The 27,795-nt window shown below is 43.9% G+C and overlaps 1 protein-coding gene across 1 annotated transcript in view; it reads right to left on the reverse strand.

Annotated features, from left to right (window-relative positions):
• Positions 1-1,740: 1,740 nt before the first annotated feature.
• The window catches only part of klf8 (Kruppel like factor 8), a gene marked incomplete at its 5' end in the record, with an annotated part of 39,718 nt that continues 13,663 nt past the window's right edge, over positions 1,741-27,795 (reverse strand). The window contains 5 exons of the mRNA XM_071543869.1: positions 1,741-1,922; positions 2,202-2,341; positions 8,009-8,120; positions 14,221-14,455; positions 15,435-15,713. Coding sequence (XP_071399970.1) covers positions 1,741-1,922; positions 2,202-2,341; positions 8,009-8,120; positions 14,221-14,455; positions 15,435-15,713 — 948 coding nt within the window. The remainder of the gene's footprint in view (positions 1,923-2,201; positions 2,342-8,008; positions 8,121-14,220; positions 14,456-15,434; positions 15,714-27,795) is intronic.

Below are 27,795 nucleotides of genomic sequence, written 5' to 3' on the forward strand. Positions count from 1 at the left end.
AACGACAGGTGCCCGGAACGCACACTCGTAAAAATCTTAAATTCTGATTATGTGTTTGTCTCAAAACATGCACACTCACTCACACATATACACACACACACACACACACACACACACACACAAACAACACACGCAAAACACACACTCAGAAAAGCTCCCCTATTCCCTGCGCGAGTTTTACTTGTAATCTCAAACTTGTTTTTTTTTCCCTCTGTCTTTCACAGCCTCAGAACTCAATCTAAAGATCTGAAATCAACAACAACAAAAAAAAAAGATGTCGTTCTGCTAAGAGCGCCAAACCTGGCGGAGAAAAAAAAAAAAAAAAAAAGACAAAACTGAAGGCCTTATATATTTTCATAAAACAACAACAACCACGACAAATAAAAGCAAATACTGTTATTGAACAACAAGTCAGAAAGGTGTGAGGGATCGGCACGCAAACGACAACGCTGATTGATACGATAAAGAAAAAAAAACTGAATCTTTATAAAGTTCACAGTCTTGTAGCTCCCTGTACCAGGGCTGGGAGATGGGAGGGGGGGGGGGTAGTTTGGGGTAGTTTGGGGTAGGATGGGGGCAGTTAGGGCGGGAGATGCAGGCGGTAAGACAAAATAAACCACTTTCAGATCTCAACCTCAGACAGACGGTTTGCCAAGGAGGAAATATGTGTTTGTCTGTTTGTTGGGGACGAGACATCGCTTCAGCTGCCTTTAAAAAGCTCACACACACACACACACACACACACACACACACACACACACGGGCATGACGCATGCACACACACTGATATGCACAAGGTTGGGAAGCTGTTACTTTCAAACTGTAATCCGATTACTGATTGCTTTGCCAAAAATCATAAATCTGATCGAGTTTCAGTTACTTTCAGTTATTTTTAGGTTTCCTCTGTCTCCAAAAATCCATACAATATGACATTTTGCTAGTATGAAATCATAATCCATCACTCCCCAACTCTGGATATGTACATAAACAAAAAGTAACTAATATTGAGTTTGCAGCTGAAGAGACGTCCGGCTTAAGATTCCCCCTGTTTGAAATTGACAGACATTTAAGTTTTAAAAACATTACACACGTCATTTCTCCTTTGACCCCTCCTCTTCCTCTTCCTCTTCCTCCTCTCCATTGGATGGATGGATGCGGATGATGGATGGATGGATGAACGTCTCTGCTGTTCAGTCTCTCAGTCCGTCCATCCTCTCTTTCTCTCTCTCTCTCTCTCTTTCTGAGGGGGAAGCGTCTTCTTTGATGGTTGGGGGGGGGAAGAAGGGGAGGGGGTTGGGAGGAGTTGGGTGGACGGTGATGATGATGATGATGATGATGATGATGTTGATGTTGATGATGATGATGATGATGTGTTGAAGCATAACAAAAACCCTCATCCTACACACACACACACACACACACCTACACACACACATTCCTGATGTTCCTGCAATTTCAAGATGGAGAGGAGGAGGAGAAAAGAGGCGCAGTCTCTTTCTATCTGCTGCTGGGACTTAAAATCCCGAGGGAGGGGCGGGGCTGGGGGGGTGGCTTTGAGGGGGGGAGGGGGGGCAGGAAGCAGCAGAGGTGGGTGGGCGTTGTGGGCGGGGCCACTGGTACAAGATGTGCTGTGAGGGAGTTTGAGAGGTCAAGGGGTTGTGGCGGGTGGTTTGGGTTCGGGTGGGGTTTGGGGGGGTGGGGGTGGAGGGGAGGTGAGGGGGGCGGGGGGGGGGTCAGAGTTCACATCATGACGTGGCGGCGGCGGTGCAGGGACAGGTGGTCGGACCGGGAGAAGGAGCGGTCGCACTCGGTGCAGCGGAAAGGCTTGATCCCCGTGTGCTTGCGGAAGTGTCGGGTCAGCTCGTCGGACCGGGCGAAGCGCCAGGTGCAGCCCTCCCAGGTACAGTGGTAGGGTTTCTCCCCTGCAAGGAGGGAGGAGGCGAGGACACCAGTTAGGAAGGTAAGGAAGGAAGGGAGGAAGGGATATCGGTGGACACATGAATGGACAAATGCATGAATGATTTGTCTTCTCTTTTGTCTTCTTCCACTTCGACTGAGCAGATAATGACTGAATCTTAATTTTGGGGTGAACTCCTTTAAACTGCTCCTTTAAACTGCAGTGGCTGTCTCTGCAGAAAGCAAGTGTGTGTGTGTGTGTGTGTGTGTGTGTGTGTGTGTGTGTGTGTGTGCTCTGGTCTCACCTGTGTGTATCCTCCTGTGGGCTTTGAGGTGGGAGCTCTTGGTGTAAACCTTTTTACAGCCTTCATAGTCGCACATGTGGATCCGCCTCCTCTTGATGTCCGGCGAGTCGGGATCAACGGGCTCCAAGTCAATAACCGACCTGAGGGAGAGAGAGGGAGAGAGAGAGAGAGGGAGCGAGGGAGAGAGAGAGAGAGAGAGAGAGAGAGAGGGAGAGAGAGAGGGAGAGAGAGAAGAAAGAACAGGTTTGAGTGACGCTCTCCCCTCACTCAATAACTATCATCAAAACACTGATTAGCATCATCTAAAATAAGAAGACTGACCTGTTAGTAATAGTGTTGTTAGTGGTTTTTATTATATGTCCTGTAGATTCATATATTTAAAAAAATAAAAAGCATTAACTTAATATAGCTGTAGGTTTATTTTTGGAACTATTTCAGGTGAGCAACCACGTATTCATCCGCTGCGCAGTGATTTTTAGTTGCACACAGTCTCCCATCAGCCACCACCTTTACTTTCTATGTAAACAGGGAAAGTAGCACATTATTTCTGTATCATGTTTTCTGTAGATTTTACCAATCTCCAACACAAAACACACACACTTTATCATTTAAGATGACTTGCTATTTTATGGGGAAAAACTTTTTTGAAAATGTATGTCTTTCAAAACGCATTTCCTGTAATTGTACACAGTTTGCCATGCCCGATTTACTCTTTTGACCACAAAAATCGGGAATTGGAAAATAAATAATTCACACAGCTCGAAACAAATTATGCAAAATGCCACCTGACCTTTTGGGCAGCAGCTCACTGAGCAGAGAGACACTGATCTAAAACACACCACATGCATATTATCGGACTTTATTAGAAACAAAAACACTGGAACTAAATGCTTCTTAGTACAGCGGGTCACTCCTCAGTGTGAGCTGCTCCATGTGTGAATCCTCAGAAATAATAAAATGTAAACAAGCTGCACTGAAGGCTTTAAGATGCACAGTGAGCCTTCAGATCAGCAGCTGAACCGGGACAGACGCTTGATACAGTCACAAAGCAAGAGATTTGCAACAAAACACTGACTTTTTCCACATCTATTTCAATTTTGCTTTAACAAAAAATATACTTTTGTTGAAGAATGATTACTTATGACTACAGAAATAAAGCTAGAAATAAAATGTGACGGTCTGAACTGAGAGCAACAGTCATGTATTTGATCAGAATTTCGATTTCTTTTGTATACAACAGGAAAACACCAATTTGACGTCTTTACCCTGACACCTATGGAGGGCGCTGCAGTTCTCTTTATTAATATTTGGACACACAACACTTCAGATCTGAGTCTTCCACTCCACCACCTGCCGCCCCGGGCCGCTCCACACACACAAGATTAAACAAGAGCGGATCAACCTGAAAACAACCTCTGGTATTTTTACATGCTGTGTATAATTATGAAGTGGAGTCATGACATGGAGTCATGAATGAACAGAACTGGAAATGAGATGTCTGACATTTGGAAGAAAAAAAAAAAAAGACACCTACTCGTACAAAATGATTGACCGCAATAAGATAAGATAAATTATGTTTTTAAAGGTTCTTAGGTAACTTGAGACCATATGATGCCATTTTTACCAACTAGATCCTTGATATTATATATATACTGTATATATTTGTGGGGGAAATTAACTGAAAATGATATTGGTGTGAATAAACAGGCATTCAATGTGTATGCAGGTCCAAATGGTAGGATGCTTTTTATTCCAATTTTAAATACAATTACCAGATTCTATGGAAAGCAGCAAAATGTGAAACTAAGTCAAACTCAGCAGCCGAAATTTAACACAAAACGGACAATAAAGGTTTGAAATCAGGAGAAGGAGAAGTCAGCGGGGGAATGAAGTGAGAAATGAGGAAACAAAATGGATGGACGCCCACAGGAGGAGTGACTGGTCCGGATCAAATGAATTCAGTTTTTTTAATACTGTAGAACTGAAATATCTCTGCTTTCAAAATGAACCTCCACTTTTAGGTAGGAATCAGTCTCATATCAAGGCTATTACCAAGACAGCTTTTTTTCATCTTTGTAATATTGCTAAAATCCGACCTATTCTGTCATTGCGTGATGCTGAGACTGTAATCCATGCATTTGTATCTTCCAGACTTGATTCATGTAATGCCCTTCTCTCTGGTCTTCCTCGTTGTGCTACTAGAAGTCTTCAGCTTGTTCAGAATGCTGCAGCTACAATCTTGACAAAGACTAAAAAATTTGATCATATAACTCCCATTCTGGTTCTGATTTTAAGGTTCTTCTTTTAACTTATAAGGCCTTTCATGGACTTGCACCACCTTACTTATCTGAGCCATATATGTGCTGGTCTCCTGGTCGTTTCCCTCAGCTAACAAAAAATCAACAAATCAGCAAAAATCATTAAATCAAGACTGAAAACCTGAACCCTTTATTCGCTTCATTACAGCCTGCCCTAGGATTACAACTTAGCCGGGTCCATCACCTCTTCAAACATCCTTTTAATGTTGATGTTTTTAATGTGGTTGTTTTATTTTAATTTTTATTATTTATATTCAAACACCCTTTTGACTTTGATGTTTTTAATGTGGTTGTTTTATTTTAATATTCAAACATCCTTTTAACTTTGATGTTTTCAATGTGGTGGTTTTATTTTAACTATTTTATTTGCTTGCTGTATGTTTTGTCCTATGTATTCTTTTAATTGTAAAGTGTATTGGGACCATGCTTCATGGTGATTCTGCACTTAAATTGATTGATTGATTGATTGATCAGTGTTTACATTTTCAAATTCTCATCAGAAATTAGCGTTTGTTATCATGTTTCCCTGCTTTAATGAGACTCTGCTTGTTTTGTGAATGCCAGCTGAGTGAAGGAGGTTCATGTCTGACGGGACGTTCTGCTGCAGGGCCAGCAGGGGGCGCCACAGGGACGACTTACAGTTCACTGCTGGTGTCTCTCTCCTCTGTGTGCTTGTCTCTCTCTCTCTCTCGTTCTCTCTCTCCTGCCACTCCATGTCTCCCTCACATCTCTCCACCCTTCCTTTCACACTCTCCCCCTCCCCCCCCCCTCTCTCAGCAGAAAAAAAGAGAAAAATAGAATAAAATAAACTCAACCCTCTCACTGTTTCTCCCTCTACCTCTCTCTCCCACCTTCTCTCTCTCTCTCTCTCTTTCTCTCTAGCCATTTATAAGGAGGTGTGACGGCAAACTGCATTATGTAACCTTGTTTACACCCCAGGACCGCCCTGCCCAGCAACACACACACACACACACACAGACGCACGCACGCACGCACACACACACACACACACACACACACACACACAATCTCTATTCTCACACACAAAAATACACACAACTACTAACACTAACTCACCCTGTTTCTCTCAGAGTCTCTCTCTCTCTCTCTCACACACACTCTTTCTCTCACATATGCACACTCTCTCCCACTCACACACACACACACACACACACACACACACACACACAGTTATTAGTGCTAAGCTAACCGTCACAGTCCACACCCTGAATTTCAGTTGGAGTGAGGTGGCCTCACCCGCTGGGTGTGGCAGCAGCTCCATCCTGATTTACTAACAAACACGTCGGACACACACACACACACACACACATTTGTATTACTGTACTTGTGAGGACCTTCATTAACTACATTAACTCCATAACCTAAACCTAATCCCAACCCTAACTATCACTTTAAACAAGGGAGGAGTAGCAAACTGTCTCACTCTGGAGGATTTTTCTCATCTTTCTATCCTTGTGAGGACCGAACGTCCTCACAAGGAAAGAAAGATGAGTACAGATAAGTATAGAAATACAAGAAAACACACACACACATACACACACACATGTGCCGATGCAAAAGCATACATGCATGCAAACATAGACACACACACAAACAAAACACAGACACACACTCCCTCGTTTTCTCTCACACACCAACACACACTCTTTCGATTCAATTCTTCTTTCTCTCTTCTTTTCAGACATTTACTCACAGGCAGACACTTGCCTGCCTCCCACACACACTAACTCACTCTCTCTCTTTCTCTTTCTCTCACACACACACACACACACACACACACACACACACAGGGTCTGTCTCCTGTGTGTTGCTGTAGAGGGTTATATAAGGTTATATAAGTGTCCAGGCACGGCAGCAGCGCTGCAGTAATGTAATTAGTTCTGAGGCTGCAGGCCATGGAGGAGATCCACACAAAGACTACATTTCCCATGAACCCTTCTGCCTCCTATCGCAAAGAAGAAGTTGCTACTTGATGTTAAAATGCGACATGTGGCACCTTTAAAGAGGCGACAGGCAGGAATCTTTGTTATAAATCAATAGTTTTATGTTTTAGTTTGATTATTAAAATGAACAGTGACGGTCCTTCGTTCTGATTGGCTGAGACACATTCGAATACAATGTGAAATGATGCGTTTCTGGCCTAAAATACAAATCTGGAAGCGTTTCTGGCGATTTCCAGCTCCGCCTGCTGGCATGCGAGTCACATTTTCTCCAGGAGCCGCCGTCACATCTGGACCTTCACTGCCGTCTGTCGACTCGCAGGAAACTGACAAACTACCGATAAATGTCGTGCACACTTCAGGTTCCTTCAATGAAAGTCCGAAAAACTGTCTCTCGACCCGTCTCTCAGGACACATCACCGAAACCCTCTGGACAAACAACAGCTGGAAGTTTGTCTGACTGTTTTTTTTTTGATGATATGGCAGTTTATAGTCGACATGAAGGAGGAGTCTGCCGTGTGTTCGCTCGTCCCGACCCTGCTGTTCTCTCCCTGACTCTCCTCCATGTGTGTTGCTCTCTACTGGTCTTGTCAAAACGTCTGAGACGTGGGGAGTGATGGGATAAAAAAAAAAAAAAACACTTGGACATCCGATCTGAGAGGTCAGACCGAGTTGTGTTTTCAGAGATGCAATTTAAAACGCAGTTTCATATCACCTGCGAATGGAGTTTAAATCTGATTCATTCATGTTTTTTTACGGAGCCCAGGGGTGGCCATTGGGAGAGAAAAAAAGTTATATCCACGATATAGTCCACGATTTACTGTAACGTACGCACGAGATACAATTCGTTCCCTCGATTTGGCTAAACTGGTTTGCTAATATCCATTGTCTGTTTACACTGAATAGGCAAATCCCCCAAATATTGCAACATATTTATCCACTTAACCTTCAGGCCATGTAAACACAATCAGGTGGCTGCAACACACCCAGGACAGGCCACATTTAAACATAATCACCAATATGTGCACCGACTCTTTATAAGCTTGTGAGGAGCGCATGTATTATATATCCAGAGCACCATATCACTATTTCGAGGGCACGTTTTGGAAATTTGTGTGCACATAAAGAGGGAATCGAGAGCTCAAATTGCATATCGTGCGCACGTTACAGTACATCGTGGCCTTGACATAAATTATTTTTCTCCCGATGGCCTCTCCCGGGCTCCGTAGTTTTTTGCTGTTCAAAATTCAGAAAAAAAAACATTGACTGGTACTGGATATGCTAAAAAAAAGAGATTTGAGCTGGAGGGATTTGAACATGGCTTGTATCTTGTGTACATGATTATTTATTTTACGCTACAACTATTTTAGACACAACTCCTACACAAAACTGCAGGCGTTTGCTTCTTGTTGATGTTGTTGTCGATGTCTTATTGTTACTCTGTGTGTGTGTGTGTGTGTGTGTGTGTGTGTGTGTGTGTGTGTGTGTGTGTGTGTGCACCAGGGACCAGAGTAGAAGCTGCACTGACCCGGCGTCGAGGCCCTGGGCGCTGAAGGAGGCGGAGCCAGACTCCGTGCCGCTCTCGGCGTCGCTGTCGCTCTGGTACTCCACCGGAGACGTCGAGCCCGGCTTGATACGAACTGCAGAGAGAGAGAGAGAGAGAGACGGGAAGGAGGGAGGGAAGAACGACAGGAGAGACGAGGAGGGGGGGAGGGAGGGATGGAGGAGACAGAAGGAGGGAGAGAGAGGGAGGGAGGGAGAGAGGTGAGATTGGTGTAAGAGGAGAGAAGAAATAGAGGTGTGAAAAGGAAGAATATGGAAAGAGATTGAGGTGGATGGAGGGAAGAAAAGAGATAAATCGGTAATGAAGGGAATAGGGAAATGGATGAAGCAGAACAAAGAGAAGAGAGAGAAGAATAGAATTGGAGGAGGAGGGGCAGAAACAGACAGAGGAGAGAACAGCAGGGGGTTAATAACTTCTTAACAGCAAAGTACCAAGAACTTAGCAAGACAAAGACTCAGCTGCTCCAAGAAGTGTGTGTGTGTGTGTGTGTGTGTGTGTGTGTGTGTGTGTGTGTGTGTGTGTGTGTGTGTGTGTGTGTGTGTGTGTGTGTTACAGCTGGGTGTGGTCGGCCAGGCTGCAGAGTCGGTGGATTGGGTTTGTGGCCGAACCCCAAGTGTCTCATTCCACTCTGTCTTTCTTTCAATTTTCAGTTTCTTTTGTTTAACAGTGACAGAGGCAGTCTCTCTTTCTCTCTCTCTCTCTCTCGCTCTGTCTCTCTCTCTCTCGTCTCTCTCTCTGTCTCTCTCTCTGTCTCCCTCTCTCCCTATGTCTCCCTCTCTCTCTCTCTGTCTCTCTCTCCCTCTATGTCTCCCTCTCTCTCTCTCTGTCTCTCTCTCTCTCTCTCTCTTTGTCTCTCTCTCTGTCTCTCTCTCTGTCTCCCTCTCTCTCTATGTCTCCCTCTCTCTCTATGTCTCCCTCTCTCTCTCTGTCTCTCTCTCCCTCTGTCTCCCTCTCTCTCTCTCTGTCTCTCTCTCTCTCTGTCTCTCTCTCTCTCTCTCTCTTTGTCTCTCTCTCTGTCTCTCTCTCTGTCTCCCTCTCTCTCTCTGTCTCCCTCTCTCTCTATGTCTCCCTCTCTCTCTCTGTCTCTCTCTCCCTCTATGTCTCCCTCTCTCTCTCTGTCTCTCTCTCTCTCTGTCTCTCTCTCTCTCACACACACAGTTTAAAAACCATCAATATTGCCACAGCATGTAACAAGATATTAATCATCAATTAACCAACAATTCAGAAAATGCACATCCCATCCCCTCCCATGCATCAGTGTGTGTGTGTGTGTGTGTGTGTGTGTGTGTGTGTGTGTGTGTGTGTTGGCTGTGTATTCAGACTCCCCACTCTCCACTGTCAGTATTTTTCGGTGTTTATTTAACATGTGTTTGTGAGAAAAAATAAATCAGCAAAATATAATAATAGCCACTAAAAATAGAGCTTTTCTGGGGAATGCACATTCATACATTCATCTCTCTCTCTCTCTCTCTCTCTCTCTCTCTCTCTCTCTCTCTCTCTCTCTCAATTAATTTCAACACTGTCAGACATCAGGAACAGACAGGAATATAAAATGATTCTGCAGAACTCACTCACAGTAATGTGAATGAATTGACAGTTGACTGAAAGACAAGTGAGCCGACTGGATGTGAGCCTCCGCTGGCCGTCCTGACCCAGCAGGAGGAGAGGCGGTCCTGTCTGCGGGTTTTTCTTTGGGCTGCGGTCTTGCTTTCCAGTTCTTGATGGGTTTTGAGTAATCTTTGGCGAGAGAAGGATGGTGTTTGGAAGTTTAAAAAACGCGTTTCCACGACGTCCGAGCCGCCGTTTGATCACACGAGGTCGAGGTTTCTCCGATTAGACTCTGTGGTCAGACAATCTGCCGATGTTGTAGTTTCTGTTTAAGGGCCAGATAACGCTCCGATTGAGTTTGCCTATGGGTAGATTCTCTCTCTCTCTCTCTCTCTCTCTCTCTCTCTCTCTCTCTCTCTCTCTCTCACCACTCTGACTTGACTCTGGCACGGCTGCTTATCAGAGACAATATCCCCAAAGCGCTATGAGAAATGCGAGCTTTCAAAAGCCGAACAAAGCACCAGTTTATGCGTTCGAACCATGTTGCCACGATAAATCATTTGGTTTGGAAACATAATGAAACCACAACTCTCACTCTCTCTCTCTCTCTCTCTCTGTCTCTCTCTCTCTCTCTGTGTGTGAAGGAATGTGGCGGCCATACTGTTCAAAGTCCACCCTGCCTGGAAGGGGGGAGGTGAAGGGGTGGCATGAGGAATTTGGGTGGTGGCTTGCTGTGGGATGGGTGGGGGTGGATGGGTGTGAGGGTGGGGGATGGAGAGGGGGGGGGGGGGTTACACACACCAAAAGAAGAAGTGTCCTTTGTCTCTTGGGACAATTAACCCCCCCCACCCCCTCCACCTCTACCATCACTGCCCTCCGCTTTCAAAAAGGCAAAACGACCCATCTCCTCTGCTCTCGACCCCCCCCCCCCCATTTGTGGAAGACAGGACCAAAAAAAAAACCTGCTTAAGTTTCATCCTTGATCACGACACTGAATTTAATTACATTATTACATTAAGTCATTTCACAGATACTTTTGTCCACTTTTGCGACTTACAATAAGTTAATTTTGTCCCTGACCTCTGACCTCTGACCTCCCCGGGGCAAGTGAAAAGAGAATTTCCCTGTGCGGGTCAATAGAGTAACGCATTATTATTATTATATATACAACATTTGTTTCCCACCACGCATTGTGATTGGACGAGAGACGCTCCGTGACTGCTTTTAACTGCAACATACAAACTTACAAACCTTAACACTGGAACAGTATCACAGTCTCCGCCTTGTTTACACTGGAAAGGACTGATGAAGCAAGCGACGATGTTAATTGCTCAACAACGTGAAACTTTTTTGTTTACGGAAAATTCTGAAATTAAAACCCAAAGATCAGGACTTGTAAAAACACGGCCAACTGCAGACTGATGTTACAAAGCCACAGGCGTTACACAACATCCTCAGTTAGTATAAATTAAATTCTCACTGAGGGGGAATGTAGGCAGGTTTTATGCAATATGGCAACCTTTTATAAAGTATTTTAATAATACTGTACTGAACCTTCCTTAGAATTGGCCTTGTATGGACTAAATGCGATAAATGTAAATGTTTTATTATTTTATTTGTTTATTTATATACAGTACTGTGCAAAAGTCTTAGGCACCCTAGATTTTTTATATACATTTCTTAGAAGTCATAGATGTTTATTTGTTTTCTGCATTAGTGTGTCAGTCGACTGCTTTTTATAGTACATTCTTTTTCTATTTTCATTTCATTATTTTTTTAAAGCATCTTCGCTTTATGGGTTTTTTTTTTTTTACATGTGCCTAAGACTTTTGCACAGTACTGTATTTCTGAGTACTTTGATATATTCATACACTGTTCCAATATTTTTATCTGTATATATCTATAAAGTATAATAGTACTGTGCAAAAGTCTTAGGCACCCTAGATTTTTTATATAACTTTCTTAGAAGTCTTAGATGTTTATTTGTTTTCTGCATTAGAGTGTCAGTAGACTGCTTTTTATTGTAAATTTTTGATATTCAGAAACTTTTCATTTCATTAGTTTTTAAAGCATCTTCACTTTATGGATTTCTTTGACATATGCCTAAGACTTTTGCACAGCACTGTATTTCTGAGTACTCTGAGATATTCATACACTGTTCCAATATTTTTATCTATATACAGTACTGTGCAAAAGTCACACCCAAGAGTTTTTATATAAATTGCGTCTTAGATGTTTATTAATTTTTTTCTGCATTAGTGTGTCAGTAGACTGCTCTTTATAGTAAATTTTTTAATATTTAGAAACTTTTCATTTAATTATTTATCTTCGCTTTACTTTTTTTCTTTTACATGTGCCTAAGACTTTTGCACAGAACTGTATATCTATATATTTGTTTTTGTATTAGAGGGAATTTCTGGAGATTGGTGTCAGTTGTGAAGCGAAAAACCCAGACAAAAAGACTTAAAATTCCCCCCATCTCAGTTTTCCCGGAGGATTTCCTCGCCTGCCTCCTGAGTCGAGGCGGCGGCTCGGATCAGAACGCAGAGCGAAGCGAAGAGAAGGGAAGCGACCTCACTGAGCGACTTCACCGCAGTTTGTTAAAGAGGCGGAGGACTGTTTTGTTTCGCCAGCTTGGCCTGAGCAAACGTCCAGCTCCGCTCCTGTTTACTCAGGGATGAATTACACCATCTCACAGCTTTGTGTTCGCCGTTGCTCAACACGACTCGCCCCGGCTCTCCTGGAGGGCCCGGAGAGCTCGTAAACGACGGCTCGACATGATGTAACGAGCCGTGGATTTAGAGCAGCGGGTTTTGAAGAAAGACTTTTCCCGCCTCTCTCACAGACTCGTTTCACACGCAGGGATTAATCCTGCTGCTGGAACAGGCCCGGACATATGAAGAGCAAAACACGTTCTCCATGTTTTAAATACAACCTGTCCAATTAAATACCCGGGGACAAGTTAAAGAACAGATTATCAAAAGTTTCTCTAGAGATTTCTACCATTTGAAAGAACTGACAGACTCATATCAGATGATTCCTGGCATGGGAGTAAAGCAGATTATCAGTTATCAGCCATCTGGAGACCTTTTACTTAAAAAAAATAGTGATGCTTTGGAGGATGGAAGCGCGTGTTTTTGAAACGATGACTGATGAATTTAAGGGAGTTTTTTTTTTACAACAAATGCAATGAACTCCTTAATTTCTTTCCAGCAGTTTAATAGGGAATTTCAATCATCTGGCACACATGGAGAAGTGTGTGAACTAGATAGACAGGCAGACAGACAGCAACTCCACTAACCACACACACACACACACACACACATACAGATACACACACACACACACACACAGACACACACACACACCCTCTCCCTTGGGAGACACACTCCTCTGAGACCGAGAGCTCCCCATAAATTATAGTGTTTGTAAGTGTGTGTGTGTGTGTGTGTGTGTGTGAGAGAGAGGGAGAGAGAGAGAGAGAGAGAGAGAGAGACCAGAAACACAATGAGGAGAGAAGAGAAGAGAAGAGAAGAGAAGAGAAGAGAAGAGAAGAGAAGAGAAGAGAAGAGAAGAGAAGAGAAGAGAAGAGAAGAGAAGAGGAGAAGAGGAGAAGAGCAGAGAAGAGAAGAGAAGAGAAGAGAAGAGAAGAGAAGAGAAGAAGACTGCAGATCAGATCTGGAGACAGATATTAGTTCAACTCACAGCAAAATGAAAAATGACTTTTTCACCTTGTCATAATCTACCTGTATTTATTTTCAAAATGACATTACTTCTACTTCCTGGTAAATGGTGTATTTTAATGAATGATCCTGCCCCTCACAACCAATCAAACTGCCTTTCTCTCCCTGGCTGATCTCCCCTTGGTTTAGTGTTTTGATTGATCCCTCCCTGTGTTATGTCCCGCCCCCACATCCTGTTTCAACAGGAAATACATCACATTAAGGAAGCAAGACGATCTCAAAATAAATGCTGTTTCATTGTGACTTAAAACACCTTTCTAGATTTTGATGTAGTAGTAGTTAGTAGTAGTAGTAGTAGTAGTAGTAGTAGTAGTGGTAGTAGTAGCAGTAGCTGTAGCTGTAGCTGTAGCAGTAGCGGTAGTAGCAGTAGAAGAAGAAGTAGTAGTAGTAGTAGTAGTAGCAGTAGATGTAGTAGTAGTAGTAGTAGTAGTAGTAGTAGTAGCAGTAGAAGAAGTAGTAGTAATAGTAGCAGTAGAAGTAGTAGTAGTAGAAGAAGTAGAAGTAGTAGTAGTAGTAGTAGTAGTTAGTAGCAGTAGTAGTAGTAGTAGCAGTAGTAGTAGTAGTAGCAGTAGAAGTAGTAGTAGTAGTAGCAGTAGATGTAGTAGTAGTAGTAGGCTAGTAGTAGCAGTAGAAGTAGTAGTAGTGGTAGTAGTAGTAGTAGTAGTAGCAGTAGAAGTAGAAGAAGTAGTAGTAGTAGTAGTAATAAAAGCAGCAGTAGTAGTAGCAGTAGAAGTAGTAGTAGTAGTAGTAGCAGTAGAAGTAGAAGAAGTAGTAGTAGTAGTAAAAGCAGCAGTAGCAGTAGTAGTAAAAGCAGCAGTAGCAGTAGTAGTAGTACTTGTAATAACAGTAGTTCATGAAGTATCCAGAGTACTGCATCTCACTCACCGGACCCCTCTGAGCGTCCGTCGCTGCCTATGAGCGGCACGGTGATGGCTGCCGTGGCGACGCCGTCGGTGGGCATGGCGGTGTAGACGACCGGCAGCGACTGCACCACCACCGGGATGGTCTGCAGCTGGCCCACCTTGCTGGGCATGTTCACCGACGGGATGGTGTGGATGACATGGAGGATCTGCTGCCCGCCCGCACCCTGCGTGGCCAGGATGGAGCCGGGGGAGAGAACCTGCAGGGGGGGGGGGGGGGGGAGGGAGGAGGGAGGAGGGAGGAGGGAGGGGTGAGGAACGGTCGGCATGGCGACCAAACGGCATGGTTCGCCAGTTCAGGTCCTGGAGTTGGAAATTCCACTTCTAAGAGAGTTTGTCTCGACTCGCTAAACATTATAAATCAAACACTATGAATCAGATAAAAGACAGTTCAACAAATCAAACACATTCAGTCATAATGTTTGGGTTGTGATTACATGTTCTGCACCAAATACCATCTGAAAGGTTCCTTTAACTTTTTATGAGGCAGCACTTTACATTACGGTAGACAAATACAGGGTAATTACTGTGTAATTATAGAGAAATTATCAGAAAGTAACTAGTAATTTCTGGTAACAACGAGTAAGTATTTTGTAATTATAATGCATATTATCTTGGTTAAATGCCAGTAATTTCTGGTACTAACAAGTAATTAATGTAGTAAGTTTTGCAATCATTACTGAATAATTACTTTGGAAACATAAAAAAAAAAAAATCAATCGATCAATACAGCATCATACCTTGAAAAATTCAGAAATTGTTATGTTGACAACTGCAATTACCAAAATTACTAAACTGCAAATTTTTATTTTTATTTTTCCTCGTGAACAGTGTGTCCTGTGTACTAAGCATGGATGTATTGGTACTAAGGTTCGACCAACATGAGTTTTTGATGGAGGATCCTGATACCGATATTTTCAGATTGAAGCTTCTGATAGTTGTTATTTTGTGCCGATATTCTGTAGATTTATTTGACCGTTTTCATGCCAAAAAATTCCAAAGATTCAGTGTTTCAACCAGAATTTTCTCCTTGTCAGGCTGGAAAAGCCTCTGAATCAGCAATTTACACCATCATGGGCATAAAACTCTCCACTGAAAGACTGACACCCTGAGTAAAACAATTTTGTGTGTGTGTGTGTGTGTGTGTGAAAGAGTGTGTGTGTGTGTTTGTAGTTTTACCATGGAGCCTAGTGATTGTACCGTGGTGGTGACAGGCGTGGCGGGCAGGCTGGGCTGGGCCGCGGCCCCGCTGGGCGCCGGGTTGGCCGTGACGGTCGCCGTGGCGGCCGGCAGCGAGGAGGGGCGGGGCTTGTTGAGCGACAGGTCGACCGGCTCCGTCTGGTCCTCGGCGGCGCCGGGCGGCGGCGGCGAGGCGGCCGGCTCCGCCTTGCAGGCCGCCGCCTCCGTCTTCACCTTCAGGTCTGTGGGCTGCGGGCAGTCATCACCGACCTCCGCTTGCTGAGGGGGGGGGGGGGGGAAGAGGGTAGGAAGAGGGGAGGAAGAGGGGAGGGAGGGGGGAGAGAGCATAAGAAGTTTAGAAAAAGCAGATTTTACTTGGATTGAACCATTTCTTTCCAAACCCTTCTAACGTGACGTTCAGACGACGGGTCGACCTTCACTCACTGGCCAAAATAATTGGAACAGCAGTTTTGCATAAAAACATAAAGAGCTCTCACATGTTTGTTAAGCAAAACCTGCATCTTGTTCTTAAACTGATTATCTTCGCAGTTTTGTGACTTTCAATTCATGGGCAACTTTTATACTGAACAACTACTGCTACTACTACACGTATTTAAACAAATTTGTGAACAAAATTTGAGAGAAATAAGCCTTTTTTGTGCATAGAAAAAGTCTTAGATCTTTTATTTCAACTCATGAAAAATGGGAGCAAAAACAAAAGTGTTGCATTTATATTTTTGTTCAGTGTAGATTATGGCTCTGTTTTTTGATAAGCATGACAATTAATCATAATTAACTGTTCATCATATTAATATCGAATAATATGGAGAATATTTTGGCCAGTGAGTGTATATGCGCCTTTTGAAGGTCACACCAATACAGCTATTGCTCGACTGAAGCTGCCGATAATCGATATTCATGCCATATTTTCATGCCAAATCCTTTTAAATTTATTCTAATATGGGACCATCCATCATGGGACACTAAAACTCTCCATTAAAAATCTGAATGAATCTCTTTAGGTGTGTTAGCAGCTCTTTAAGGCCGGCTCATCAGGTTTTACAGCCTGAAGCTGTGCAGTAAAATCATTTCTTCACCTCCATCAGATCAGCGGTGGGCGACACTGACTGGCAAACAGATGATTTTTATTGAAAGGACAATACTGGGCCAATATATCAGATAGAGCAAACTGGTATTTCCGTCTAACCCTTGCATCCTGTGTACTAAGGTTCGACCAACATGGGTTTTTGATGGCTGATCCTGATTCCGATAGATTTGGATCAGAGTTGCCGATAACTGATACTTTGTGCTGATATTCTGCAGATTTATTTGACTGTTTTCATACCAAAAAATCCCAAGGACTCAGTGTATCACCCAAAATGTTCTTCTCAACAATAGGGCTGAACGATTTTGAAAAAATATCTAATTGCGATTATTTTGACTGATATTGCAATTGCGATATGATTTGCGATATTAGAGGGAATGATAATTTTTACATCATTATTCTCATTTTCATTGAAAAACGTATTAAAATGATTATGATGTGATTTTTGCGGGGATCTGTACCAAACAAAGATGTTTTCTTAAGTCTGTAGAATATGTGTGTATGTGTAGGCCAGGACATCTCTGCAGCACCACAATATTTCATTTAAAATGGTATTTTGACACATTTCACCTTTAACAAATATTGCTCCTCCTGCGATTTGAAAGTTGCAGGAGGCCAGATTGCGATTTCGATAAAATTTCGATTAATTGTTCAGCCCTACTCGACAGGGTGGAGAAGGAACTCTGAAACAGCATTTAGACCATCATGGGACACTAAAACTCTCCACTGAAACCCAAGGGAAATAATTTTGTAACCCTAGTTCAGTGACACTGCAAAAAAAAAAAAAAAGCTGAGGCGGCACAAATGCAATGTTTGAGGAACTGAAATTATTTTGTTTTTGTTTCTTCTCTGGTGTGAGATCCAAGTTGGGGTTTTTTTTAATGGGAAACAAATTTTGTCATGTCAAAGGTTTGCTGTCACCTGACTGTCACTGACATCAACAATATGGCCGCCACGACTGATCTGACATCAGCACTGTGAACACTTTTCATCCGTCGTACAATCTGCTGCTGTGAACCTCTCTCTCCACGTGACCCGCCGCTCCACATCGCAGCTTTTTTTTTTTAAAGCCGCGGACGCGCAATTATCTTGATTGTTCAAACCCGAGGCTCGAGAATTAGACCGATCGCGTCGGCTGGAAGCGGGAGTCGGCTTTGTGGAGCCGTTTAATCCCGGATCGATGTGTTGGGTTAACCGGAGTCGGGCTTTCTGATATTAAGCCTCGCTTTTCTTAGCCTCCTTTGTGGAAGCGGGAGCCGGTCGCTTCCACAGGCTCAGCTGCAATCCAGCTCGAAAAACAGGGAACAATGGCTGCTGTGTGGGACCTTGAGAGGGGGGGTGGGGGGGGGGAGAAGGAGTGAGAGAGAGAGAGAGAGAGAGAGAGAAGGGCTGGACGGAGGGAGAGAGAGACTGGTACAGAGAGAGAGAGAGAGAGAAAGAGAGAAGAAAGAGGCCAACAGAGACAGAGAGAGAGTGAAAGAGAAACGAGGAGAAATGATAGAGAGACAGAAGAAATTAAATGAGAGAGGGAGAGAGAGGGAGAGAGACAGAGAGAGAGAGAGAGGGAGAGAGAGAGACAGAGAGAGAGAGGGAGCGAGAGAGAGAGAGAGAGACAGAGAGGGAGAGGGAGACAGAGAGAGAGAGAGAGAGAGACAGAGAGAGAGACAGAGAGAGACAGAGAGACAGACAGAGAGAGAGAGAGAGAGAGACAGAGAGAGAGAGAGAGACTGAGAGAGAGAGCGAGAGAGAGAGAGAGAGAGAGACAGAGAGAGACAGAGAGAGAGAGAGAGAGCGTTCAGCTCTGGGTGGAAACAGTTCAGCTGCAGGCTGATCTCTGACCGGATCAATAAAAAGAGGGAGAGAAATAAAAAGGAGGATAAACTCTCACCTCATCACAAGGCAAAGAAACAACATTAGAGACACGAATCAATTAGATTTCCAGAACAACATTCAATTCTGTTTTTCTCTTCAGTGATCTGACCACAACATCAACAAGGAGAGTTTGGGAAACTGAAACTGAAGTGATCCGCTCACTAAACTGCACTTTAGCCCGCTTCAGATTTGCATTAGTGTGTATTGGGTTTGGCCACTACAGTAACACACACACACACACACACACACACTCCTGGATTTGACTAGGATAGGGGGGATTTTAAGGACATGATACAGTTAGGAGAGGAGAGGAGAGGAGAGGAGAGGAGAGGAGAGGAGAGGAGAGGAGAGGAGAGGAGGAGAGGAGAAGAGAGGAGGAAAGGAGGAGAGGAGAAGAGAGGAGAGGAGAGGAAAGGAGAGGAGAGGAGAGGAGGAGAGGAAAGGAGGAGAGAAGAAGAGAGGAGAGGAGAGAAGGAGAGGAGAAGAGAGGAGAGGAAAGGAGGAGAGGAGAAGAGGATAGGAGGAGAGGATAGGAGGAGAGGAAAATAGGAGAGGAGAGGAGGAGAGGAAAGGAGAAGAGGAGAGGAAGATAGAAGGAGAGGAGAGGAGGAGAGGATGAGAAGAGGAGAGGAGAGGAGGAGAGGAAAGGAGAAGAGGATAGGAGAGGAGAGGAGGAGAGAGCAGAGGAGAGGAGGATAGGAGAGGAAAGGAGGAGAGGAGGAGAGGAGAAGAGGAGGAGAAGAGGAAAGGAGGAGAGGATAGGAGAGGAGAGGAGGAGAGAGCAGAGGAGAGGATAGGAGAGGAAAGGAGGAGAGGAGAGGAGAAGAAGAGAGGAGATGAGAGAAAAAGAGAGGAGGAGAAGGAGAGGAGAAAGGAGGAGAGGTGAGGAGAGGAGGAAGAGAGAGCAGAGGAGAGGAGGGGAGGAAATGAAAAGAAAGGAAAGAAAGGAGGAAGATCAGAGAGGAAGAGGAGGGAGGGCCGTAACGTGATTAGAGAGACAGCCTTGAGAAAAAAAAGGAAAAAAAAGAAAAGAAAATGAAGTGTGAAAGAGAGTGAGGGAGTGGGCGAGGGAGGAAGAGAGAGATGAGAGAGAGAGAGAGAGACAGAGAAAGAGAGAGAGTGGGTGGGTGGGAAAGGCCTAGCGTTGCCATGGAAACTGGAGCTATCAGCTGACTCCTTTTTTCCACTCGTTCGTTCCCCACCCACCAACTCCCTTCCCCTCCCCTCCCTCTCCATTCATCTTTCCATCACTTCATCTCTCGCTCCTCTCTCTCTCTCACTCTCTCTCTCTCTCTCCGACCACGCCCCTTTCACCTTGCCCCCCCCTTTCCCTCCTTTCATCACTCCTTCTTCTTCTCTCTCTCTTTTACTCGGCCACACCCTTCCACCTCACCCTCTCCTCCCTCCTTCACTTCATCGCTCCCAACTCGCTCTCCCCGCTCTCATTTTTTCCTTTCTTCTCCATTTCCCTCATTTCCTCTCCTCTCTTCTCCTCTTTTCTATCCTCCTTTCTTCTCATCTTCCCTCCCTTTGCTCTGCCCTACTCTTTTCTTCTTCCCTCCTCTCTCCTTTCCATTCCCCTCTCCTACTTCCCTTTCCTCTCCTCTCTTTCCTTGCATCTCCCCTCTTTTCTTCCCCCATCCTTCCCTCTCTTCTCTTCTTCTTCTTCATCTTTCTTTTTTCCTTTCTTGTCTCCGCTTCCTTCCTTTCCTTTGCCCTCCTCTCCTCTTTCATTGCCTCTCCTCTCTTCTTCTCTTCTCTCTTCTTTATTTTTATCTCTTTTCTGTTCTCCCCTCCTCTCCTCTCCTCTCTCCTCTCCTGTCTTTCACGCCGGCTCAGATTAAAACCCGCAACACTTTGCAAAATCCCCATAAGAAGAAAGGCTGAAAGGCTGGAGTCCAAAAAGAAGGAAGGAGAAAAACCCTCTGGACCGCTGCGATCAGAGAGGAGAGAGGGAGAGAGAGAGAGGGAGAGAGGGAGAGAGAGAGAGAGAGAGAGAGGGGAGAGAGAGAGAGAGAGAGAGAGAGAGTCACTTCCTAACTCAAATCATTTCTTCTTGGTTTTTGATGAGCAGACTCGGGACATGAAGCAGAGAGCGGCCTCAGGCTCAGGTTTTAACAGTCTTCTGATGCAGACTGCTGGTCTATATAATGGACCAATAAAACCAGACTAAAGCGACTGATGTGGTTTGGACCCGCTTTTGAGACACTATGTTAAAAAAAATAAAAAAAATAATAAAAACGACACCTCACAATGTGTTTGGAGGAGCGTCTTCCCCCCACAGAGCCGCAGTTCCTGGGAATTTAGCAACAAAATTTGATATTTTCATGTTTATTTCACTCAGGAAATCTGTTGTTGTGAAGAAGTAATCTATTAATTAACCTCTTCTTGTATCTGCTCGTTCCAACTCTTTCTTGAAGCTCTATCTGCTTATATTGAATGAAATATTAAAATACAAGATAGCATGTTTTTATGGCTTCACCATTACATCAGCTAGAAAAATGTAGATGTTATACACATTTCCCTGTAATTCAGCATGTCACATTTGGTGTCTTTGGAAAAGTTGTTGTCTTGACTAGAATTTCAAATAAAGTTCTGTGGGTTTGAACAAAGCTTGGCCGTGCAATCTGCGTTTGTAATAATGGACCAAGTGGCGGGGGCGGCAGGGAAGAAGAGGTTAAAGGCATTTTTCCGTCGACTCATCAGCCTCTCGCTAGGTGAAAGCTTCCCCACTCATCTTGCTTTAAAAATCAACACAGAGGCTTAACACCTGGTCAAACTGTACCGAGGCGACCAGCTGCTTTCTGCTGAGATGGTTTCATACGGAAAGGGATTGAAAATTGAACTTGACAAGTCTTTAAAAATGTCAGACGGACCCAAAGTAGATAACGTTACTTATTATGACTTATTCAACAACGGCATGTGACCAAAAAACAAGGGAACTCTCTCTGAAACAATCTACCAGCGGCGTGAGACCGTTCAGCTCCAAACGTCTTGAAATACGCTACAAGTGCAACATGAAACCCCCTCGCTGCACTCCTCATGTTCTGCAGCCGAGCTAGCTAGAGAGCACACACACACACACACACACACTCACACACTCTTCTAAGCCATAAAATGGGTCACCGAGTCTTCGCCTTGCAATTAATTCATGTGATCTACAACTTGAATGGAATTGGGTAGTAGCTCCGCTGCTGAGTGACTGCTGCGGTGAGAGAGCCAGAGGAAGAGAGTCATATTTTATTTCCACCTGTACCCAGACTGGGTCTACTATGGGTAGGAACCACATCAGTACCCCGCTGTACCCAGACTGGGTCTACTATGGCTAGGAACCATATCAGTACCCCGCTGTACCCAGACTGGGTCTACTATGGCTAGGATACCACATCAGTACCCCGCTGTACCCAGACTGGGTCGACTATGGCTAAGATCCCACATCAGTACCCCGCTGTACCCAGACTGGGTCTACTATGGCTAGGATACCACATCAGTACCCCGCTGTACCCAGACTGGGTCTACTATGGCTAAGATACCACATCAGTACCCCGCTGTACCCAGACTGGGTCGACTATGGCTAAGATACCACATCAGTACCCCGCTGTACCCAGACTGGGTCTACTATGGCTAAGATACCACATCAGTGCCCCGCTGTACCAAGACTGGGTCTACTATGGGTATGGGGGTTGGCGAGTCTTTGCACTGCACACATGTTGGGCAGTTTTACACATCTCCGTTATAAATAACTAAATAACTAAAAACATACTAGGGATATTCCTTGCCAGTAAAGTAAGATACATAGGAGGAAGTAAAGGCATGAATTCCCCAAAGAAAACCCACAAAACAAAAAAAAAAACATCTTAAAATAATCTTACTGGACGGGAACAAATCTTTCAGGCCTATATATGTACGGGAAATACTGGTACAGTGCCAGTACCTTCCTGTATCCATACTGGGTCTTCAATGGGTTTAGTTCAGTATCTGGTCCAGTATCAGTACCTTGTTGTACCCATACTCAGCCTTTTACAGGTACTACAGGTTTTACTGGTGCAGTACCAGTCAGACCTTTGACCTACTGTTCATGCATTAGAGAAACTCCATTAGCTGCTGTGTGTCACCTTGTGGGTTCCGGAAGGATGATTTATTTAGAATAGAACTACAATAATTCTATTTTGGATACTATGTCTTCATTATTGTTGATGAATCCGGTAACACTTTACAATAAGGGTACATTAATTAAGGGTTAGTTAATGCTTAATAAGCATTAACTAACCCTTAATTAACAGTTAACTAATGTGCCTGGTAGTCATTTACTAATGGTGTTCATGTTAATAGTCATCTTTATAAACTATTAAATAATGTATAAATTAATACCTTGGTTAACATGAACACCATTAGTAAATTACACATTAGTTAACTGTTAAGCATTAACTAACCCTTAACTTAGTGACCCTTATTGTAAAGTGTTACCATGAATCGTGAGAATTGCCAGATGCTGAATTGTCAGATTGTCCGATTTTTTTTGCTAATATGACACTTAGAGACTCAAACTTGGACTCGAACACAAACGACTCGGACTTGGACTTGATCACTTGTGACCAGAGACTCGACTCGGACTCGGATGTATGGTGACTCGACTACAACTCTGGCACACGAACCCCCCTGTACCCATACTGGCTCTACTATGGGTGTAGCACAGTATCTGGTACAGTATCAGTCCCCTAGTCATACTGGCTCTACCAAGGCTAAGATACAGCGTGCTTCTGGTGCTTGTGCAGTATAAAAACCCTAAAAACCGTCCCGTTACCCGTCCACCGGCCCGGTAATGAACCGAACTGAAGCGAACCGTGGCTGGAAGCCGCTGCGCTGTGGACACACACACACACACACACACACACACACACACACTCTGCAGAAACAACACACTGAACTCCATCAACTCCAATAAGCGTTCAGTCCATGTCACTGTGCTTTTCTTCTCTACAGAGAGAGAAATCAATAGGTGGCAAGGTGAGACAAACAATACGGTGACTGTGTGTGTGTGCGTGTGTGTGTGTCTGTGTGTGTGTGTGTGTGTGAAAGAGGGAGGGGATGGAGGATGGGAGGGGTAAAGCAGGAGAGGATAGAAGGATAGAAGAATGGAAGGGAGAGAGAGAGAGAGGGAGAGAGAGGCACCTTTGACATTGATTTTCTCTGTCTCACACACACACACACACATACACTCAGTAAGTGTGTGTGTGTGTGTGTGTGGGGGATTAACAATTTCCCCTTTAATCAACGCTACATGACTGTGCTTTTTAGGTTTACATGTAATGTATAAGTGCACTGAATGTGTATGTGCGTGTGTGTGTACGTAAGCATGTTCTCTGTGTGTGTGTGTGTGTGTACATGTGTGTGTGTGTGTGTGTGTGTGTGTGCCCAGGACTGGGAGGTTGGAGTGAAGACAGTGAGGATGATACGGACGATAAAATAAAGACAGAGAGCAAAAACAACAGCTGGGAGAGATATTACCCACAAACCATGCAGCCCTGCCCTGCACACACGCACACACACACATACACACACACACACACACACACACACAGCTCCACCCCTTACAGTCTGACCCACCCAGTGAAACACCAACTGCCCCCACCCTAGAATCCAGGGTAAGTCTCTCTCTCTCTCTCTACATGTATGCACACATACAGCAGTGCAGCCTAATCCCAGCATGCCTCACTGTATCTGTTATTCAGTGTGTCTGCCTAATGTTGCCTAATAGGAGTTTCCAAAGTTCCCTCGGTGCTTTAGAAACTTGTTTGTCTCTGTCCCGCCCGCCCGCCCACACAGGACGGCCCGACTCGAACCCTTGAAGGAAAATTCTGCCCAAGTTTTAATTAAGGTTTCGGTTTCCACACTTAACGGAAAAATCCTCCCTCGGATACTTAAACTGTTAAATATCACCAGTCTGTGATGTTGTAATTGACTTTTTTTGGTGAACCCACTTTCCCTCGACTTGCCTCGTCCACTTCTACTGCAGTTACTAAGTTCCTACGTTTCCCAGAATGCCTTTCAGCAACCCCCAGAGAACGGGCCTGAACGTGTTGCATTCAGCTGTGGGTTATACACGCAGGTGGAGAGAGAGATAATCATAGCCAATGCTCTCTGTGGTTACGTTAGGCCCCGCCTCCTGTCAATCACGGCCCAGTCAAACCAACAGACAAACCAAAGCCAGACGCTTCCTCCAGCTATACTCTGTAAAATGAAATGGCAATTAAAGCTAGATTTTACACATTTACTGCTTAAAATTGGTGTCCTCTTCTTTACTGGGAGTAACTCGTAATATTTACTGTATATCGTATCACTTTTGGGAAGATGGCTTTTAGTTATTATGCTCCATGGTCCTGGATTCAGCTTCAGAAAGATGCAAACCTGGATCACTTCATCCCTCTGGGTGATTTTAAAAGTCTGTTGCAGTCTTTAAAAGCTGAAGTTTGTAGCTGTTTTAATTGAGATTGTATGCTGTGTAATTTGTATATTTGTATGTATTCCTTGTAATTTTATTATTGTGGTTTTGTGTTGTATTTTTGTAACATCTGTTTGCTGCTCTCTTGGCCAGGGCTCCCTTGCAAAAGAGATGAACATCTCAATGGGATTCACCTGGTTAAATAAAGGAGAAATAAATTTTAAAAAAAGCATAAAGATAAAATTGATTTAAGATGAGGGAAAAATAGCAAATATCTCATAACGTAATCAAAAAAACGATCTACAGTGATGTCAGACAGAAAGGGGAATGCAGGAAATGAGCAAAAGCTCCAGTTCAGTGGAATGTTCCTTTAATGCCTGAACACACTGCAGGCTGAACTGAGACGAGTCGCTTGACTCTCATCTAATGTGACGCCTCTACAGCTCACTGAAGGTGGGAGATCTGAACCAGCAGCATCACCGACACCTACAGATTACTGACCATTAATAACACGCATGGTGTCATTTTGCCTCAAAACAGGTCAGAGTCAGTGTTGGGGGCAACGCAAAGTAACGCATTACTGTAATCACATTACATTTGTCTGTAACGCAGTAATGTAACGCGTTACGGTTCCTAAATTCAGTTACTAATCAAACAATTATGTCGTTACTTGCGTTACATAAATTCTTCAATTATCAGCAGGATCTGGGATCTGCAGGATTATCTGGGCGGATAGAAAAAAATCATCAAACGTGCCTTTTCATGCACGCTTACGCAACAACCTCTGACCTCTGACCTCTGACCTCTGACCTCTCGTGTGACTTTGGCTAGAGACAGTTTGTGCGGGAGATAGGACAGAAATGGCAGAGCGGTCTACAACTTTTGAGGGATGGAGATATACACATTACTTCCAATTTGTTGCGCGAAAGGACAAGTAATGTAACGAGTAGTGTAACGAATTACTTTCTACAGGGAGTAAAATAAGTAAAGTAATGCATTACTGTTTTTTTAAAAGGAACGAGTAATGTGTAATATAGTACTTTTGTTGACTAACGACCCCAACACTGATCAGAGGTCACTGCAGTTCCACAAAACTCATGAAAAACAGACTCTATGCTCCTCTGCTGTACTACAGAATATCTCCAAAAACTTTTCAGGAATTCAAACCTTTCTTCAGACTGATAACAAAGCGCACAGTGAGTTTCCTCAGCCTCACTGTTCAACTCAAAGATTCCAGTTTCTTTTTTCTTTGTTGATGTTACACTCTAAAGTCACTCTAAAGGCTCTCTGTGAATAAAATATCATCGCTGACAGATTAAAAAAAAAAAACCCTTCAATTTCCAAATAGTCAGCTTTTCAGGGATTGAGAAAAGCCGAATTATTTTCAGATTGATAACAAAGCGTTCTTTGAAGTGACACAAGAGGCTCTGAGCGCTTTTCATCGGCACCGCGGTCATGAAGCAGGTCCTTCAAACACCTTTAAAAAAAAAATACAAATAAAAATGGCAAAAAAAATCCGAGTTGCGAGGTTTCGGTTGATTTCTTGACGGCGACAGAGAGTAAATTCTGCATTCGGGTGGAGTTTCCCCCGTGTGACCCGCAGCTGAGGGTGGAGCAGGGCGGAGAAGCTTTAACCCGTCTGTTTAATCCAGTAAAGACCAGCTGCTAGACTCTACTGATCCATCCATTCTTCCTCAGTCATCACCTTCATTATTTTAAAAAAAAAAGGCAAACTTCTTGTCCTGACGCTGAACCCTTCAGCGGTGTCAGCGGCCTCAACACACGAACTGAGCTGTCCGCCATTTGACAAAAAAAAAAAGACAACTGCTCTTATAAAACGACTGAAAGCAAAACACACAAACACTGGAGCTTTTCAAAGTACATGCAGAAAGATGACGCTTTTACAGATGGGATTCTCTGAATTTTAGAGATATATAGATCCACAATGGTAACTATTTTTTGCTCATAAAACAGACACACACAGACTGTACGAAACATTAGAAGCACGTTCCTGCTGGGGTTCGACTGATACAGGTTTTTGATGCCGATACCAACACCAGTTTTTTTTGTATTGAAGCTGCTGATAGCTGATACTTCGCGCCACTTAGTGCCGACATTCTGCATATACAAATCTGACCATTTTCATGCCAAAATATTACAACAATTACACTTCTGGGGGAAATTACACTTCTGATTGGTGGAGCTGACTGCAGGCTTTCTGTTACATCACTTCCGATTGGCTGAGCTGACTTTAGACTTAGTGTTACATCACTTCTGGGGCCAGTTGCATAAAGCTAGTTTAAGACTAGTCTAAGCCTTAGACTGGTCTTAGATTCTCAGGTTGGACTAGGCTAATTAAGACTGTCTGTTACTTAAATATTACGACTGACTTATTTTGAGGTAGGAAAGTTAGCCACCTTCCCCCTGGCTAATCTTGAGTTAAGAATTTTGTTGTTATGGCAACAAGTCGGCCTAACTGTCGGAGTGGGAAGTTTAAATACTGAAGTTATTTCATAAAAGACGGCAAATCTTTGGATTTTGGAAAGAACCTGAAGAAGAGAGAGTCTTTAGAGACAGAAACAACTCATTAGAGATCTACAACAACCAAAAAGTAGTAGGAACAGGTAAATATAAATGTCTATAGCAAGTTTGACTTAAGGTCACATTTAGGTCTAAGACTAGGTCTATCTTTATGCAACTGGCCCCTGATTGGCTGTGCTGACCACAGGCTCTTGGGACTCTCAGAATACCCAGAATGCCACTGCACTGATGCTGCTGGACCAAGCTGCGGTCGGTTCATCATGGAAGCAGCGCTGAAAATAAAAACTGTCTCTCTTCCCCGTCAGTGATGCTGGCTGCACTTCCTGTACACTCCACGCTAGAGGAACAGGCTGCCAGCGATGACATCATCATCCTGCACCAGAAGAGGAGGTATTTGGGGG

Source organism: Centroberyx affinis, unplaced genomic scaffold, assembly GCF_046629955.1.
Source record: "Centroberyx affinis isolate AG114_WGS23_722 - 3 ecotype Tasmania unplaced genomic scaffold, CSIRO-AGI_Caff_v1 ptg004390l_1, whole genome shotgun sequence".
Taxonomy (NCBI): Eukaryota; Metazoa; Chordata; class Actinopteri; order Beryciformes; family Berycidae; genus Centroberyx; species Centroberyx affinis.